Source organism: Sparus aurata, chromosome 8, assembly GCF_900880675.1.
Source record: "Sparus aurata chromosome 8, fSpaAur1.1, whole genome shotgun sequence".
Lineage (NCBI taxonomy): Eukaryota > Metazoa > Chordata > Actinopteri > Spariformes > Sparidae > Sparus > Sparus aurata.
Genome location: NC_044194.1, coordinates 7,967,055 through 7,980,513, shown reverse-complemented (window position 1 = coordinate 7,980,513; position 13,459 = coordinate 7,967,055). Strand labels below are relative to the sequence as shown.

The window sequence follows — 13,459 nt, the reverse complement described above, 5'->3', positions numbered from 1 at the left end:
ATGTCTGGCCGATTGATTTGCCTCTCTCGTGTCGAGTAAACATAACAAAGGCAGCAGGTCGGGAATGTGAGCAGGCCAGGGAAGCATTGGAGTCTAATAGGAATTAAAAGTAGAATCGATCTGACTGTAGTCGTCCCTAAAAGACAAGGAGGAGGAGGAGGAGGACGAGGAGGAGGAGGAGGGGTGAACAAAAGCAGAAATGCCCAGACTGGCGTGGCATGGCACGTCGGGCAGACAGAGTGCGCCCTGCCTGCGCTCCTCTGACTGAGATGTGATGATCCACCCAGGGAAGCGCAGGCCGGTCCCCTCTGCAGACGCATCAGTCACCCATTTTATCACCCGCATGCAGGGTGGCAGTGAGGGGTGCCTGTGTTGTGTCTTTGTCTGAGGAGTGACAGCCCAGACTGTTGTTCCCCCCTCTGACCAGGGGATGGTGCTTCACTGTGTACAGTGTGTTTCTATGGGGAGACACCCAAATAACACCATAATACTGTAATGCCACACTCCAGGAGAGAGGATCATCATGGCTTCCCTTTACAGGAACCACTCACACACTCACTCACACACACACACACTCATACTGTACAAGCTCACACATGCAGTTCCTCTTTTCTTCTCTGAAGTAACCGTGGTAAGGTTGGGTCGAGTTGCAACACAGTCAAGTGTTGAAATGAGAGAAAGACTGAGGAAACAGAAAGCACACGGTTGACTTCACACTATCACTCCTTAAAGGAGGTCACAGATGTGTGGCTTGATCTCCTCCTGTGCCCCTGAGACTGTAAGTTTGACTTTAATTGGTCTTGTCTGAATGTTTTTTAGTGATTTGGCGTTCTCCTTTTCATTCATTGTCTCGGAGTGAGTGGAGGATCACGAGGGCCTCAGACATTTTTCTCTGATGCCTCACGCAGCTGCTTGATCTGCTCGTGATCCCTCCTGTGTGCTGTATTTGCCTTTGATTAGGGCTGGGCCGCGTGTCTTCAATAAAAACAGTCCAGTCGAGATTTGATGCGACCGGTGCCAGTACTTTTATTTATTTATTTTTAATGATCCCTCAAATTTGCTTATCAAACACCTGTGACGAAGATATATAATGGAGGCAAGATATTTCACAGCAGCAACAAACTTTATCGTCTATAACGACATCAGTGAAATAAAACAGTAAACATCACTGATGATCATCTCAGACAATATGTGATAAAATCGATCAATAAAATCTATCAATCGATGTGTTGGTCGCTCTCTATAAATGGCTTCACGATACTTTCATCCTATATACAAATAAATCCTGATATTTGCAAATCTTCTCGAAAGCACAAAATAAAAGCTCAATTCGACTGACTGGTTTAATCAATTTTAAAAATGTTTTCTGGAGGACAGAGTCAGATTTTTAAACCGACTTTAATCAAGTCGTTTTCTGGGAGTATAAATTGCATAATTTTAGATAAATGCATTATACACACATTAACACAGAGTTTGTGACTACATAATACAATTATAAAGTGTTTATGAAGTGTTACATGTATCGAAAGTGGTAAAGACACAATCAAATATCAAAATGTATTTTAAGTTACTGTTGATATTGTGAAAATATTGTCGGGTGGCCATTGGTACTTTCACAAAATGTTAAAGGGGCACTTTGTGGTTTTAGAGAAGAAATTAACACTCAGAATTATGATATCTTCAATATGCAAGAAATTCAATTGAAAATGTACAAAAAAAACATGTCTACAGAATTTAAATAAGTAGCAGTTTTGACATTTTGATGTCTTTGTATTGTGTTGTAAAGATATCTAATGGAGGCAGCATGCTAACGAACTAGCCTAGGCTCACCCTGGTGAAAAAGCATCTGTGCTAGCGATGTAAACACTCAGCGAACTCCCAGTCTGAACCGCTAGTTAGCATTGCTAACCAGCTCAGGGCAGCTACGGTTAGCAGCAGTTAGCGGTTACTTTGCCGATATGCTGCCCTCTTGTTTTTTCCATAACAGATTAAACAAGCTGTTCTCAGAGGAAAATAAGGTCTGGAGAACACAGATTGAAGCTAGAAAGGTGGCAGGGTCCGCCACATATAAACAAAGCAAAACAGTATGAAATTGTGTTCACTCAGTTTATTCAGTCATGAAGACAAAGATAGTTTGAATATTTAGTTTGTTTAGACATTAAAATCAGTCAATGGAGATCTTTGTCTTCTGATTAAAATTTCTTTCCCAAAACTACAGAATGCGCCTTTACCACAATGAGCTTTGTGATAAATAATCATCAGTAATGTGGATATAATGACTGAAGTGGGTAAATGCAGATATTAAAACAAGTCGAACAGTCTGGTACGTTCAGAAAAGTACATCATTTTATTGTTATGCTGCTTTTAAAACCAGGAACATTTATGCCACATCTTAATCTGAATTTACCCAAAAACTAAGATTATATGTTTCTTATATTAAAATAACAACATAATATCTGTATATTGTTCAGCACTACCTTCAGTCAAACCTTAACCACTACTCCTCCATCATCCCTCCTCTTGTGTTCAGATGCTTGATGGACTCCGGCGGAGGCATGGCTCCCGGCCCTCCTCCCGGCCCACCACCCGACCCCTGTCACTCAACTTCAGCACTTTCTCCGCCCCTCCCCCGAGCCCAGACTTGGACAGCAGCAGCGAGCATCCAATCAGGAGGTGAGGCTCATCTCCTGGGATTAACATTTCACAGCATCCTGGAAAAAACATGAAATATTAATTAGCATTCATAAAAAATAAAAAAAATCCCTCCATCTCTCCCTCCAGAGGATCAACTGAGCTTTGCTTCACAACACATGTTTACCTAATGATAATAATCTGCTGGTGGGGCGTCGATCGACTCCTTATGTGTGCACAGCCCAGTTTGTGCACTTGTTTTCTGTGTGTGTGTGTGTGTGTGTGTGTGTGTGTGTGTGTGTGTGTGTGTGTGTGTGTGTGTGTGTGTGTGTGTGTGTGTGTGTGTGTGTGTGTGTGGGTGGGTGGGTATGTGTGTGTGGAGGGGGGGTCTGATGTTTACCACCGTGCTGTCGGCAGAGAGTTTGTGGACTGCGTGGGCTCATCAGATCTTATCCTTCAAAATAAAATAATTATTTTTCTTCTCATTTAAATCAGGATATTTTCTTTTTTTATGAACTCAAATGTTAATTTAAAATTGCGATGGTCGTTACCTGAATTAGGATTCAAAAGAATCATGTCCCAGGGGTTTATATATATGTTTATGATTATAGTTGAATCACATCAGTATGTTGGTTCATATATAATTAGAAATATCTGAAATATCTGAAATGTATATATATAATCTGAATTTTAGTTTTAGTTTTTTTTTTTTTTTCACTTTTTCTCGCTGTCTTGCTAGCAACTACTTAGCTTAGCTTAGCTCAACGTACAGACTGGAAATAGAGGGAGACGGTTAGCCTGGCTGTCCACATGCAACACAATCTGCCTTCCAGCACCTTTAAAACTCACTAATTATCATTTATTAGTTATATCTAGCTTATTTCTGTCCATGCAAAGTGTAAAAGAAACATGTTCAGGTCTGTTATGTTTTATTCTATTATTTTCAAAAGGGAAAATATCCTGAATTGAAATGAGTTTAAAATGTTTTTGCCAGGCTGTCATTTTATCAATAATTTGTTCTTAATGACTTGGCCTGGTTAAATAAAGGTCAAATCCATTTTTTTTTTTAAAGTGACCTCATTCTGCTGACAAACATTGTTCAAAAAGATGCTCGAGTTATCCAGGACATTTCCATTTGTTGTTGTGGTGCTGTCATAAAAACACAGTGTCCTGGGTTTGAATATAAAATTAATTTTGAAAATTGTAGTTTGAATGAACAGTTAAGCTGATATAAAACTAGTTTCAGAGTTAGACATGGCAGAGAGCATCTTAAAGCCATAATATGTAACATTTCTGTTTGAAATGTCTAAAAAGGACCTTTTTTTAAAATATATTTTGTTGACATGTTTCCAACAATGTTCATACCCAGAGAAAAACCCTAATGACCATTTCATTGGGTTGCCTGTCGCTAAAACATCTGGGAATGTGACTAAGCGTTACGTGGACACATCTTTAAAACCTTCACTCGTCTGTAAACAGTCCTACCTGAGTCACGTAGATGGACTTTAATCAGCAGTGAGGGTTGGTTAACACTAAAGACAACAACTCCCATGATCCCAGCCTTCTTCACTGTGTCATCAAACTACGTGTTTTGTTGTCATAATTCTTACTGAGGGACCCCTGGTGGCAGAAGTAACATATTGTGTGTTTCAGGAGACATAATAGAGAGGAAACAGGATTTTGAAAAACTCAGATCCTGCATCCGTCAGACTCTTGTCTCACACATCGCAGTGTGTTCTACTTTTTGCTTTTCCTGCACCAGCTGTGCTGAAAAACCGCCGCGCAGGAAAAACCTTCTTCATTGTCTCACATTGTGTCTCTGCTTCCTATCCCCGCTGTTGTTGTCAATAAGCAGGACGACTTCCTCCTCCTCCTCCGCCTCCTCGCCGTACAGTGACAAGCACAACGCCGCTTCAGTCTGCTTACCCTGCAGTTCCTCTGGCATCTGTGCTCTGCATAAATATTTGTTTGCATCAATGGTTGTATTGTGCTGGAGAAGAGAGGCAGGGCTGGAGGAAGGAGTGTGCCCCCCCATCACTGCATGTGCTATTGTTTTCTCCTCATCTGAGACCTGGAGCAGTGCGCTGGCCCACCTCCGGGGCTCGGCTCCACCCATCCTGCTCTTAACGTGCTGCCCCTCTCTCAGCACGCATCACTCTGTCCTACTTCTCTCCTCCTCTGTCACCGGCCGCTCTTTGTATTGTTCCTGTATATTTTCCCTGCACTGTCTCTCTCTCAGACTCACGCTGCTTATGTTCCCCCCTTCTCCCCTCCAGCTATCTGCTCGTGTTTCTCCTGCGTTTCCTTCTGCATGTCAGCTCGTAGCCTGACCCTCTTTTCCTCTCCCGTCCACTACTTAGTGCACACTGTGTTTTCTCTCCCTCTCCCTCATGAGGACTCTGCACCGGCTGAAGTTGATGAGCTCCCCCAGCCTCAGCGAGCTGGGGAAGAGCGAGAAAGGTTCACCAGAGGACAGAGGGGAGAAGCAGAAGAGGGCAGGAGCCAACGCCACCTGGAACAGGTACAGCAAACACAATCAATAACGGGCTGAAATGCACTTTGAACAATAATGTAGAGCAGTTTATGTTATCTTCCAGCATCCACAACGCTGTCATAGCAGTCTTCCAGAAGAAAGGTTTGGCCGACAACGAACTCTACGTCCTCAACGAAGGTGTCCGGTAAGAAAAACAGCCGCACTCACTCACACATCATAGAAAAACACCCTCATGTTAGTCCGCTGTGCTATAATTATTATGATTACTGTCTGAGCTATGTTTGCCGAGCGAACGTTTTCCCGTCAATGAGTTTGTTTGTGTTCATACTGTGCTGTACGTTGGCCCGGGGAGTCATGTGGTTGTGCCAGATACCTCATTATCTTTCTAAACCAGACCCATCACTTCTATCGCATCAGCCTCCATTACAGTCCAATAAACATGTTTCCGTGTTCACACACATTTCTTCGGCGACACAGGAAACTCTCGATTATAATGCAGGAAGAGAGAGAGCCTGGAAGATTTTTATTTCATGGATCTGTTTCATGTTATTGTCAGAAATGAGAAAATAGACTTTAATGGCTGGATACTGTCCGTGTTATGATTACTTCCTCAGGCATCTGTTGAAGACTGAGCTGGGGTCCTTCTTCACAGAGTATCTTCAGGTAACGGACGTCATTCATATTCATGAAAGCCACTAATATATGAGACGTATTCATATATTCTGCAACAGAAGTCTTTTTGATGATGTATTTAACAGCTTTTTTTTAACTGTTTTTCACAGAACCAGTTGCTAACAAAAGGCATGGTCATCCTTCGAGACAAGATAAGGTTCTACGAAGGTGAGACTGATTGGATAGATGCTCTTGATCTGTTTGGCAGTGGTCTCTGTCAGTGAATTAAACTTTAATCACCTGTATTTGTTGACCGTGTGATGGCTGCAGGTCAGAAGTTACTCGACTCTCTCGCAGAGACCTGGGACTTCTTCTTCTGCGATGTTCTGTCGATGCTGCAGGCCATCTTCCACCCGGTTCAGGTACACGACCGTCTCAAGGGTCGGCCTGCTTTTGTCTGTGCTTTTCTAACCTTTGCTGGATGATGGTGGTTGATGCTAAGTCCTGCTGTTTCCTGTGTGCAGGGTAAGGAGCCCTCTGTTCGTCAGCTCGCTCTGCTTCACTTCAGGAACACCATAGTCCTGAGCGTCAAGTTAGAGGACGCCCTGTCTCGACCCCGTGCCCGTGTGCCCCCCTCTGTCACACAGATGCTGCTTATTCTACAGGTACTGCAGAGCGCTGACTGTGTTATGATGACGGAGCTTCTGGGTCAGTGTATTTAAAACTGCATTAAAACTGCATCCTTTCTAAAGGCCAGCAGACTGGTTTCACTACCAATGTGTTCATGGTTTCTAGCTCAGATCCAAACAGGATCCTCTCCCCAGCTCCAGCTTCTCATCTAAATATCGTCACTTCTGGGCCCCCCCCAAAAAACAAGATGGGGATGGCTGTGAGTGGCTGTAATCCCAAACTGGAGGCTTAAAACCAGTCGGTGACAATTCACCATTTGGTTATTCTGTCTGTTCCTGACGAGGCACCATTTCACATATCATGATTTGGAGCTGTGCACAGAAGGGAACAACATGACAAATGATAAATAGCTACAGTTCCTCGTCCTTTGTCCACCTCTGGCCTTGTGTTTGTATGTAGACATGAATATAAACATTTGAATAAGCGGCATAAAAACATCTGAAAAAAAGTAGTAAGAACAAAAACAAATTTTAAACAAATTCTTGATATTTGTAAATCAAAGTGCATAATTAAATGAATTAAATAAAACCTGTTTGTAGGAACGTTTACAAACTAGGTTGTCTTGTAATTGAGTCAAGTTAATTTCATTTCATTATCAGTTGATCTTGTTGGTTTTCGTATTAAAATGTTGTCAGGTTGTAACTAATTATCACCACGGAAACGTTCCTGATTGTGCGTCTGATTCTGAGGCCACAGTGATAATTTATTATTGATTATTTCCGTTCCTGATATTGTGTAATAGCCTGTCAATGCCGAGTGTCTATTCTGCACTAATAAATAAATGATACGAGACAGGGAACTGCACCACATTCTCACATTTGAGGAACTGCAAGAAGAAAACATTGATACTTTTAGAGATGACTGTTTTAGATGAGAACTGTCCAACAGAAACAATCTTCTGGAGCCTGATGTTGACATTTTATTTTTGTTTAGGGGGTTCATGAGTCGCGCGGTGTGAACGACGACTACCTGAAGCTGGAGTCTCTGGTTCAGAAGGTGGTCTTGCCCTACCTGGGCACCCACGGGCTTTACTCTGGAGATGGTGCTGAGGACCAATGCTGTGTTCTGGGTGAGACAGCGTGGGCGTCAATCTGAAAGAATAGTAGTGACGGCGCGTGTCTGCTGAGCAACCAAAATGAATCAACACCTTTTCCTCTTGTCCTTCAGAGAAGTGTTTATCGTGGCCCAAGTCTGCGGATCAGCTGTCTAAAAACCCTGTAGTGCGATCTAAGAGCTACAATATCCCTCTGCTGCTGACCCCTGTGGCTGAGTATGACCCAGATGCCGGCTCTGTTGGCAGTGGAGGAATTCGGCGCCACTCGGCCTGTGAGATTATATCATGCCTGGAGGAACAAGGGCTGGCCTACGCGGACTTGGCCTCAGGACCCGAACTGTCTGCCCCCTCCTCCAACCGGCTGTGTGTGGGCTCTCAGTTTAACGGTATGACACAGATTAAGATGTCTCATGAAGAAACAAAAATTCATGACGTAATAATCCACCATAATCCATAATAATCCCGTGCTCTGTCATTCATAGGTATTGTACAAGCAGGGGCCGGCGTCATGGACTTGCCTCTTTCAACTCCCTCCATCCTTCGTTCCTCAGGAGCCCTCCACGGCACTGAGGCCACCACAACAATGACTGATCTCAGTAAAGGTGCATCCTCCACGCCTCCCAGCGAGTCATCCAGCCCTGAAACCATAATTGGACAAGTGCTAGAGTCTGCAGACTCGGACTCAGATGGGATATTTATTGATTTCCCACCTCACTCCTCAGAGGCGATGGGGTACGGTCGCGATAGCAGGCAGAGCACTGTGTAGCTGTGGTTGCCTTTAGGTAACGCAGCCCCCCTGCCTCCCCCCTCAGCGTGTACGGTAATAATCTGTGAGGAAGCTTAAAGATTTCATTGAATGGGTACTATCTTATTTCTTACTGTAATACGATGAGTTTCCATGACAGATGCTTTCACTGGTGAGTGACAACCTCGCAGCTTTATCCAACAAAAAAACAAAGCAAATCCCCAAGGGACTGTTATTAACATCCTCACATGTTTTACCAGGTTTTTAACTTTAAGACACTGTATTTGGGATTTTATCCAAGTCAGATAATGTCCCGAAGGCAAAAGTCTGGTGATATTCTGTATTTTTTATTGACAACAAATACCATGAAAACCAGAGACCACAACCAGCAATGAGTTCATCCTACTTCCAGAAACTACCGAAAGTCTTAGAAATATCGTGTTAAAATATTACTTTGGCAAAAACAAAGGTTACCTATATAAATAGTACTTGAATAAAAGTATCTGATATCAAATATACCAAAGTGTCAAAAGTACAAGTAAAAGTAAATTATACCCATGGACCCAATAATCAGCATTGTTCTGATGATCAGAATCTTTTTTATTTATCTGATAACCCATAAAATAACTTATTCATAGTCACTCAGATCATTCATTTATTCAAAAATGCACTACTTTGGCTCTGGTGCAGCATGTTACTGCAAAGTAACCGGTACTTAAAGTTATCATATAAATGTGGTGGAGTGAAATAAATACTCAGTTACCACAAGCGGCCCAGACAGACAGAGGAGAAAAGAACGGCTTTAAATAATGTTTAATGTGCTTATTTACATACATATTCAACATTAAAATATTTCAAAGATCCAAAAGTACGCCTGGTAGAAAACTTTATTTCAATATTTATATATTTATTTATTAATTTCTAAACATACACAAGGTTGGCTTTATTTTTCCTAAAGACTTTTGGACGACGTTGCGTATGAATACTGAAATGTATATAGATTAGCTGAAATATACCAAATTAAATGAGTGTAATAATAATAATAATAATGTGGCATTTAAGAAATGTAGTTTGTTTACCAAATATCAAAGTGTGCATAAAGGGTCTCAGTCTGCTGAGAGTAATCTGTTTTATTAATCTGGCCCTGAGTGCGAGTACAGGCAGTCTGTGCCACAGACCTCATTTTGTTGTCCAATAACAACTACTGCCACACGATTCTTGGTTTGGATGAACATGTGCACTCTCGTTTTTACACCATCCTGCTGCCTTAAATACTCATCAGAGTGACACGTGTGTTAATCCGCAGCAAAAAATAGTCCCCAACATAAACACTGTTTACTTAACTTGTGTTTAAATCTACAGCGCCCAACGTTTTATAGGAATCATTCTGTTTTTGTTTGTAATTGAAGAAATGGACTTACACGTTGTTGGTTTTGGTATTTTCATGAGATTTGTTGACAGTATCATCAATATACAATATCGTTAATATGTTCCTTTAACCTATAGAGGAGAATGTAATCCTTCAGTTCAAAGAAATGACCAAATTGGAGTTTGTGACGCTTTCACACCAACACGGAAAAATGACTTTACATATTTATCATGGGTTTGTTTTGTATATGTGTACTTTGATCTCACAGCAGGTTTATACTTTCTGTTTATGTTTAGTCTCCCTCTTGGCAGTAACACAGTAATGAGGTCTTCTGCTCTCACTTTTTTTGTACGACATCTTATGAAAATGTGGATTGTTGATTTGTTTTTTATTGCCAGCGGCGGTCATAGACGTCTAATGCAAAATAATCTTCTTGGGGAATACGTTGGTGTGACAGCATTTGCTTTTCTGTATTAGCTCTGTAAAGCAGGAGTTTGAGGAATATGACGATGTTTATTGTTTACATTTGATAAAGACATGAACATTTTTGGCTGAATGTCGTCCCACACACTGTATTTTGCACCACCACTACCTTGTAAATAAAAAAAAAAGTGCATTGTTGGTTTTTAGGACAGCTAGATAGTGTAAAGTGAGCTTTTACCTTTAATGAATTGAGATTTTAATAAGGGCTTTTTAACTGAATCTTTTTCAAATGATGTTTTACCTCAAGCGTTTTGTACTTTACTTTTTTTGACAATCTATGATGTCTACGGAGTTGTACTTTGTATTAATTTGTTATACTAGCCCAGTAAAAATTAAATAAATTTGAATAGTATTAAAAAACATGGGGTATCTCCTTCTGTGTTACACACTTGATATATATTTTATCATAAATAGAATAGTTATGAACAGCTAAGCCGACTATTAATTTGATTGGTTGTGAAGAAAGAGGGAGGATCTACAGCTGCGGGTGGATTTAGTTTAACCATTGAGTTAAGCTCCATTAAATCACCTCTAATCAGGATTTTAGAAGTACAGAGGTCATGATTCAAATCACCAAACCTTACCTGAGGAAATTATGACCAAACACCATTGAGAGGTTTTCATATTTTAGATCTACAGTAAACACAGTGTCTGATTACTAGATACTTTCAGATTTATTAGCCACGTATTGTGACCTTTTATTAGCAGGTGGAGGTTGCTCAGTTTTCAGGGAGAATCAAAGCATTTGGATCAGGCCTCTGTGTCCTCAACAATCGATACAGCCCTGCAGTTATCTATCAAAATAAAATACACCAGATGATAAACTCATGCTTTTATTTCGAAAATGGGAACCGGAAACGTGCTTTTGGTTTGTAAAGTCCGACCGGAAGCTCCGCAGTTACTGCTGGCAACTGCTGCGGAACTCCAGGCTGAACTAGCTAAAAGCTAACTGCACCGTACTCTTCGCTGTGAGCGAGCGGCTCTGCTGTTGAAACTACATCGTCTGTTTAAAAGTGTGGACGCTTGCCTTGTCGACGAAGAGTTGGTCTTTCCAAGAGGTTAATTACCTCGGACGATTTGGTAAGACATATTTCTTTGAGCAATGTTTTTGTTTGGGTCTCACAAGTTAGCAACAGCTAGCCAACAAACATTCAGCAGCGTCTTCAGGTCTGTACTGAGGTGGAAGTGACAACACAATTATTCCACACAGAGATTCGTGTTTATAAAAGCCTGAGCGCAGGTACAGTGAGTTTTGATGTATGACCAGAGTTATTATCTGTCATTACATCCATCTGAAAATAAGGCTGGTGTTTTGGTTTATCTTCTGATCCCTGTGTGTGTGTGTGTGTGTGTGTGTGTGTGTGTGTGTGTGTGTGTGTGTCACCTTGGCCGTGCTCCTCTCTAGTCTCTCTCGCTGTGGGTGACACTGGCTCGGAGCCAGTCCTCCGTAGATGAAGATGTCCCTGGCCCAGCGAGTGCTCCTCTCCTGGATCTTCGCCCTGATCTTCCTCATCATGCTGGTCCTCAAGCTGGACTCCAAGATCCACTGGAACTGGTTTCTCATCTTCCTCCCTGTCTGGACCTTTGACACCATCCTCATCCTCATGCTGATAGTGAAGATGGCAGGGCGCTGCAAGCCAGACTTTGACCCCAGGGATGGAGAGCAGAGCCTGAAGAGGAGGCTGTGGTACCTGATGGCTCTGCTGCTGAAGCTGGCCTTCTGTCTGACACTGTGCTCCCGCCTGGAGAGGCTGGTCGACATGTGGGTCAGCGTGGTGTGTGTCCCCCTGTGGGTGCTGCTGGGTGGGGCGCTGGTGGAGCTGGGACACAGTGTTTTCCACTACAGGAGGGACTGAATCCGAGGACTCTTGGTTTTGAAATGTAACATAGGGGACACAAAAGCATTTCACGCTTGAGATGCACCAATCTGATCCACTGGATTGGTATCAGGGCTGATGCTGACTTGAATAAGAGGATCGGGTGTCGGTCAGACACTTCCACCCCACTTAAGTTTTCTTGTGAGTGTTGTTATAAAATTCACTGTTTATGCTGTCAGTTACATTTAAGTCACAGCAGGTTGCAGAGTGGGTTTTACACAGTGTGGTTTACAGGTTTCAAAAAAGGACAGAGAGCACTTGTATCGGATCAGGAATCGGGTCAGTGTCTGGAAAGAAACTTCAGGTCAGTGCATCCTTTTCTTGTGCCACATTAAGACCTTATTGTGATTCAAAAGGAAAACGTAAAGTACACGAATCCACACAATAAGGCATTTTAAGAATAAATACAGTCGTCACATAGTTTAGGCATTCACATCACTGCCTTTCGGCTTATCGTAAGGCTGCAGGAATTGGTGAAATTGTGAATGGGTGCCGAGGGAAATCAGCTTTTTATTTTTACATGTAAGCTAGAATTACACTACAAGGTGAGACTTGGTTGAAGAAATGGAGCTAAGCAAAATGAGGTACACGGTATGTGCCATTGTGATCCAAAATACATTATTCTCCACACTAAATGTTCCACCTTTTAACTTTTTAGTGATGGAGCACACAACTGTCAATGCAAACACAATAATATACTGATGTGACACTGACACTAGCTGTGTGCTAGCATGCACTGTGTGCCGCTGAGCCATAATATACCTGTCTGTAAAATCACTGTTGAAACGTATATATCACCATTCAAGCATTTCTGCTAACCAGTTAGAAAGCTTCCATATGGGGTGGTACACGCAAGATGTTTGTCAGTAGTACCCGTTCCAGGATGTCCCTCTGTCACTGACACAATCTGAATGTAAATCCTGAACTTCCTCTAACTGTATGGATTTGAGGTGTGTGTGCAAAGATGTTTGTTTTTTCTGGAGAATTTTGAAATGTTACGTCACGTTACATACTGTAAGTGAACAACGTTTATGCTGGCTCAGCTCATCACTGATAGACTCAACCTTCAACAGTCGAAGCTGTTATCACCCCGATTCCAAAAAACATTTTGGACATCTAAACGATAAATAAATAAAGACTGATCATAGTGGTATCCTTTTTTTTTTTTTTACATGCAAGTCTTTTGTTAAACACAGAAACACACCTTAAGGATTTTACTACATGGCCTCTGGAACATTTCGTACACAAATCGTTGGCAAATTATTTCATGTTTTATTTACACTTTGCACAGCATCCCAACTTTTTGGAATCAGGGTTGTACTTTGTCAGTCTTAAATACTGATCAACTGCAACTGCTTGTCATCCTTTGTCTTTGCAACAAGATGGCAGACTTTTGTCCACATTAACATAAATATGGCTGAATTCCATTTCGATGCTTCTGTTTCAGGGTCTTAGTGTAGTGCTTGCTAGGTCACTTGACTAGAGCAGAGCCAACATTAATGTT

At 41.8% G+C, this 13,459-nt stretch overlaps 2 protein-coding genes across 2 annotated transcripts; both read left to right on the top strand.

The window, feature by feature from the left end:
- Positions 1 to 382: 382 nt before the first annotated feature.
- prr5a (proline rich 5a (renal)) lies at positions 383 to 10,438 on the top strand. Its single transcript, XM_030426085.1, has 11 exons — positions 383 to 778; positions 2,531 to 2,673; positions 5,027 to 5,152; positions 5,229 to 5,309; positions 5,740 to 5,788; positions 5,908 to 5,965; positions 6,068 to 6,159; positions 6,262 to 6,402; positions 7,361 to 7,496; positions 7,595 to 7,867; positions 7,964 to 10,438. The coding sequence occupies exons 1-11, from the start codon at positions 743 to 745 to the stop codon at positions 8,245 to 8,247; spliced, it is 1,419 nt and encodes a 472-aa protein (XP_030281945.1). The 5' UTR covers positions 383 to 742; the 3' UTR covers positions 8,248 to 10,438.
- A 524-nt stretch (positions 10,439 to 10,962) lies between these two features.
- On the top strand, positions 10,963 to 13,323 carry tmem60 (transmembrane protein 60). Its single transcript, XM_030426102.1, has 2 exons — positions 10,963 to 11,158; positions 11,484 to 13,323. The coding sequence occupies exon 2, from the start codon at positions 11,530 to 11,532 to the stop codon at positions 11,932 to 11,934; it is 405 nt and encodes a 134-aa protein (XP_030281962.1). The 5' UTR covers positions 10,963 to 11,158; positions 11,484 to 11,529; the 3' UTR covers positions 11,935 to 13,323.
- Positions 13,324 to 13,459: the final 136 nt, after the last annotated feature.

Bases quoted from the DNA above. Each gene is read 5' to 3' on its own strand.
- prr5a (XM_030426085.1), top strand. From the start codon at position 743: ATGTGTGGCTTGATCTCCTCCTGTGCCCCTGAGACT. The intron at 5,789-5,907 runs GTAACGGACGTC...TGTTTTTCACAG, and splicing joins TCTTCACAGAGTATCTTCAG to AACCAGTTGCTAACAAAAGG. The intron at 7,868-7,963 runs GTATGACACAGA...TGTCATTCATAG, and splicing joins TGTGGGCTCTCAGTTTAACG to GTATTGTACAAGCAGGGGCC.
- tmem60 (XM_030426102.1), top strand. From the start codon at position 11,530: ATGAAGATGTCCCTGGCCCAGCGAGTGCTCCTCTCCTGGATCTTCGCC.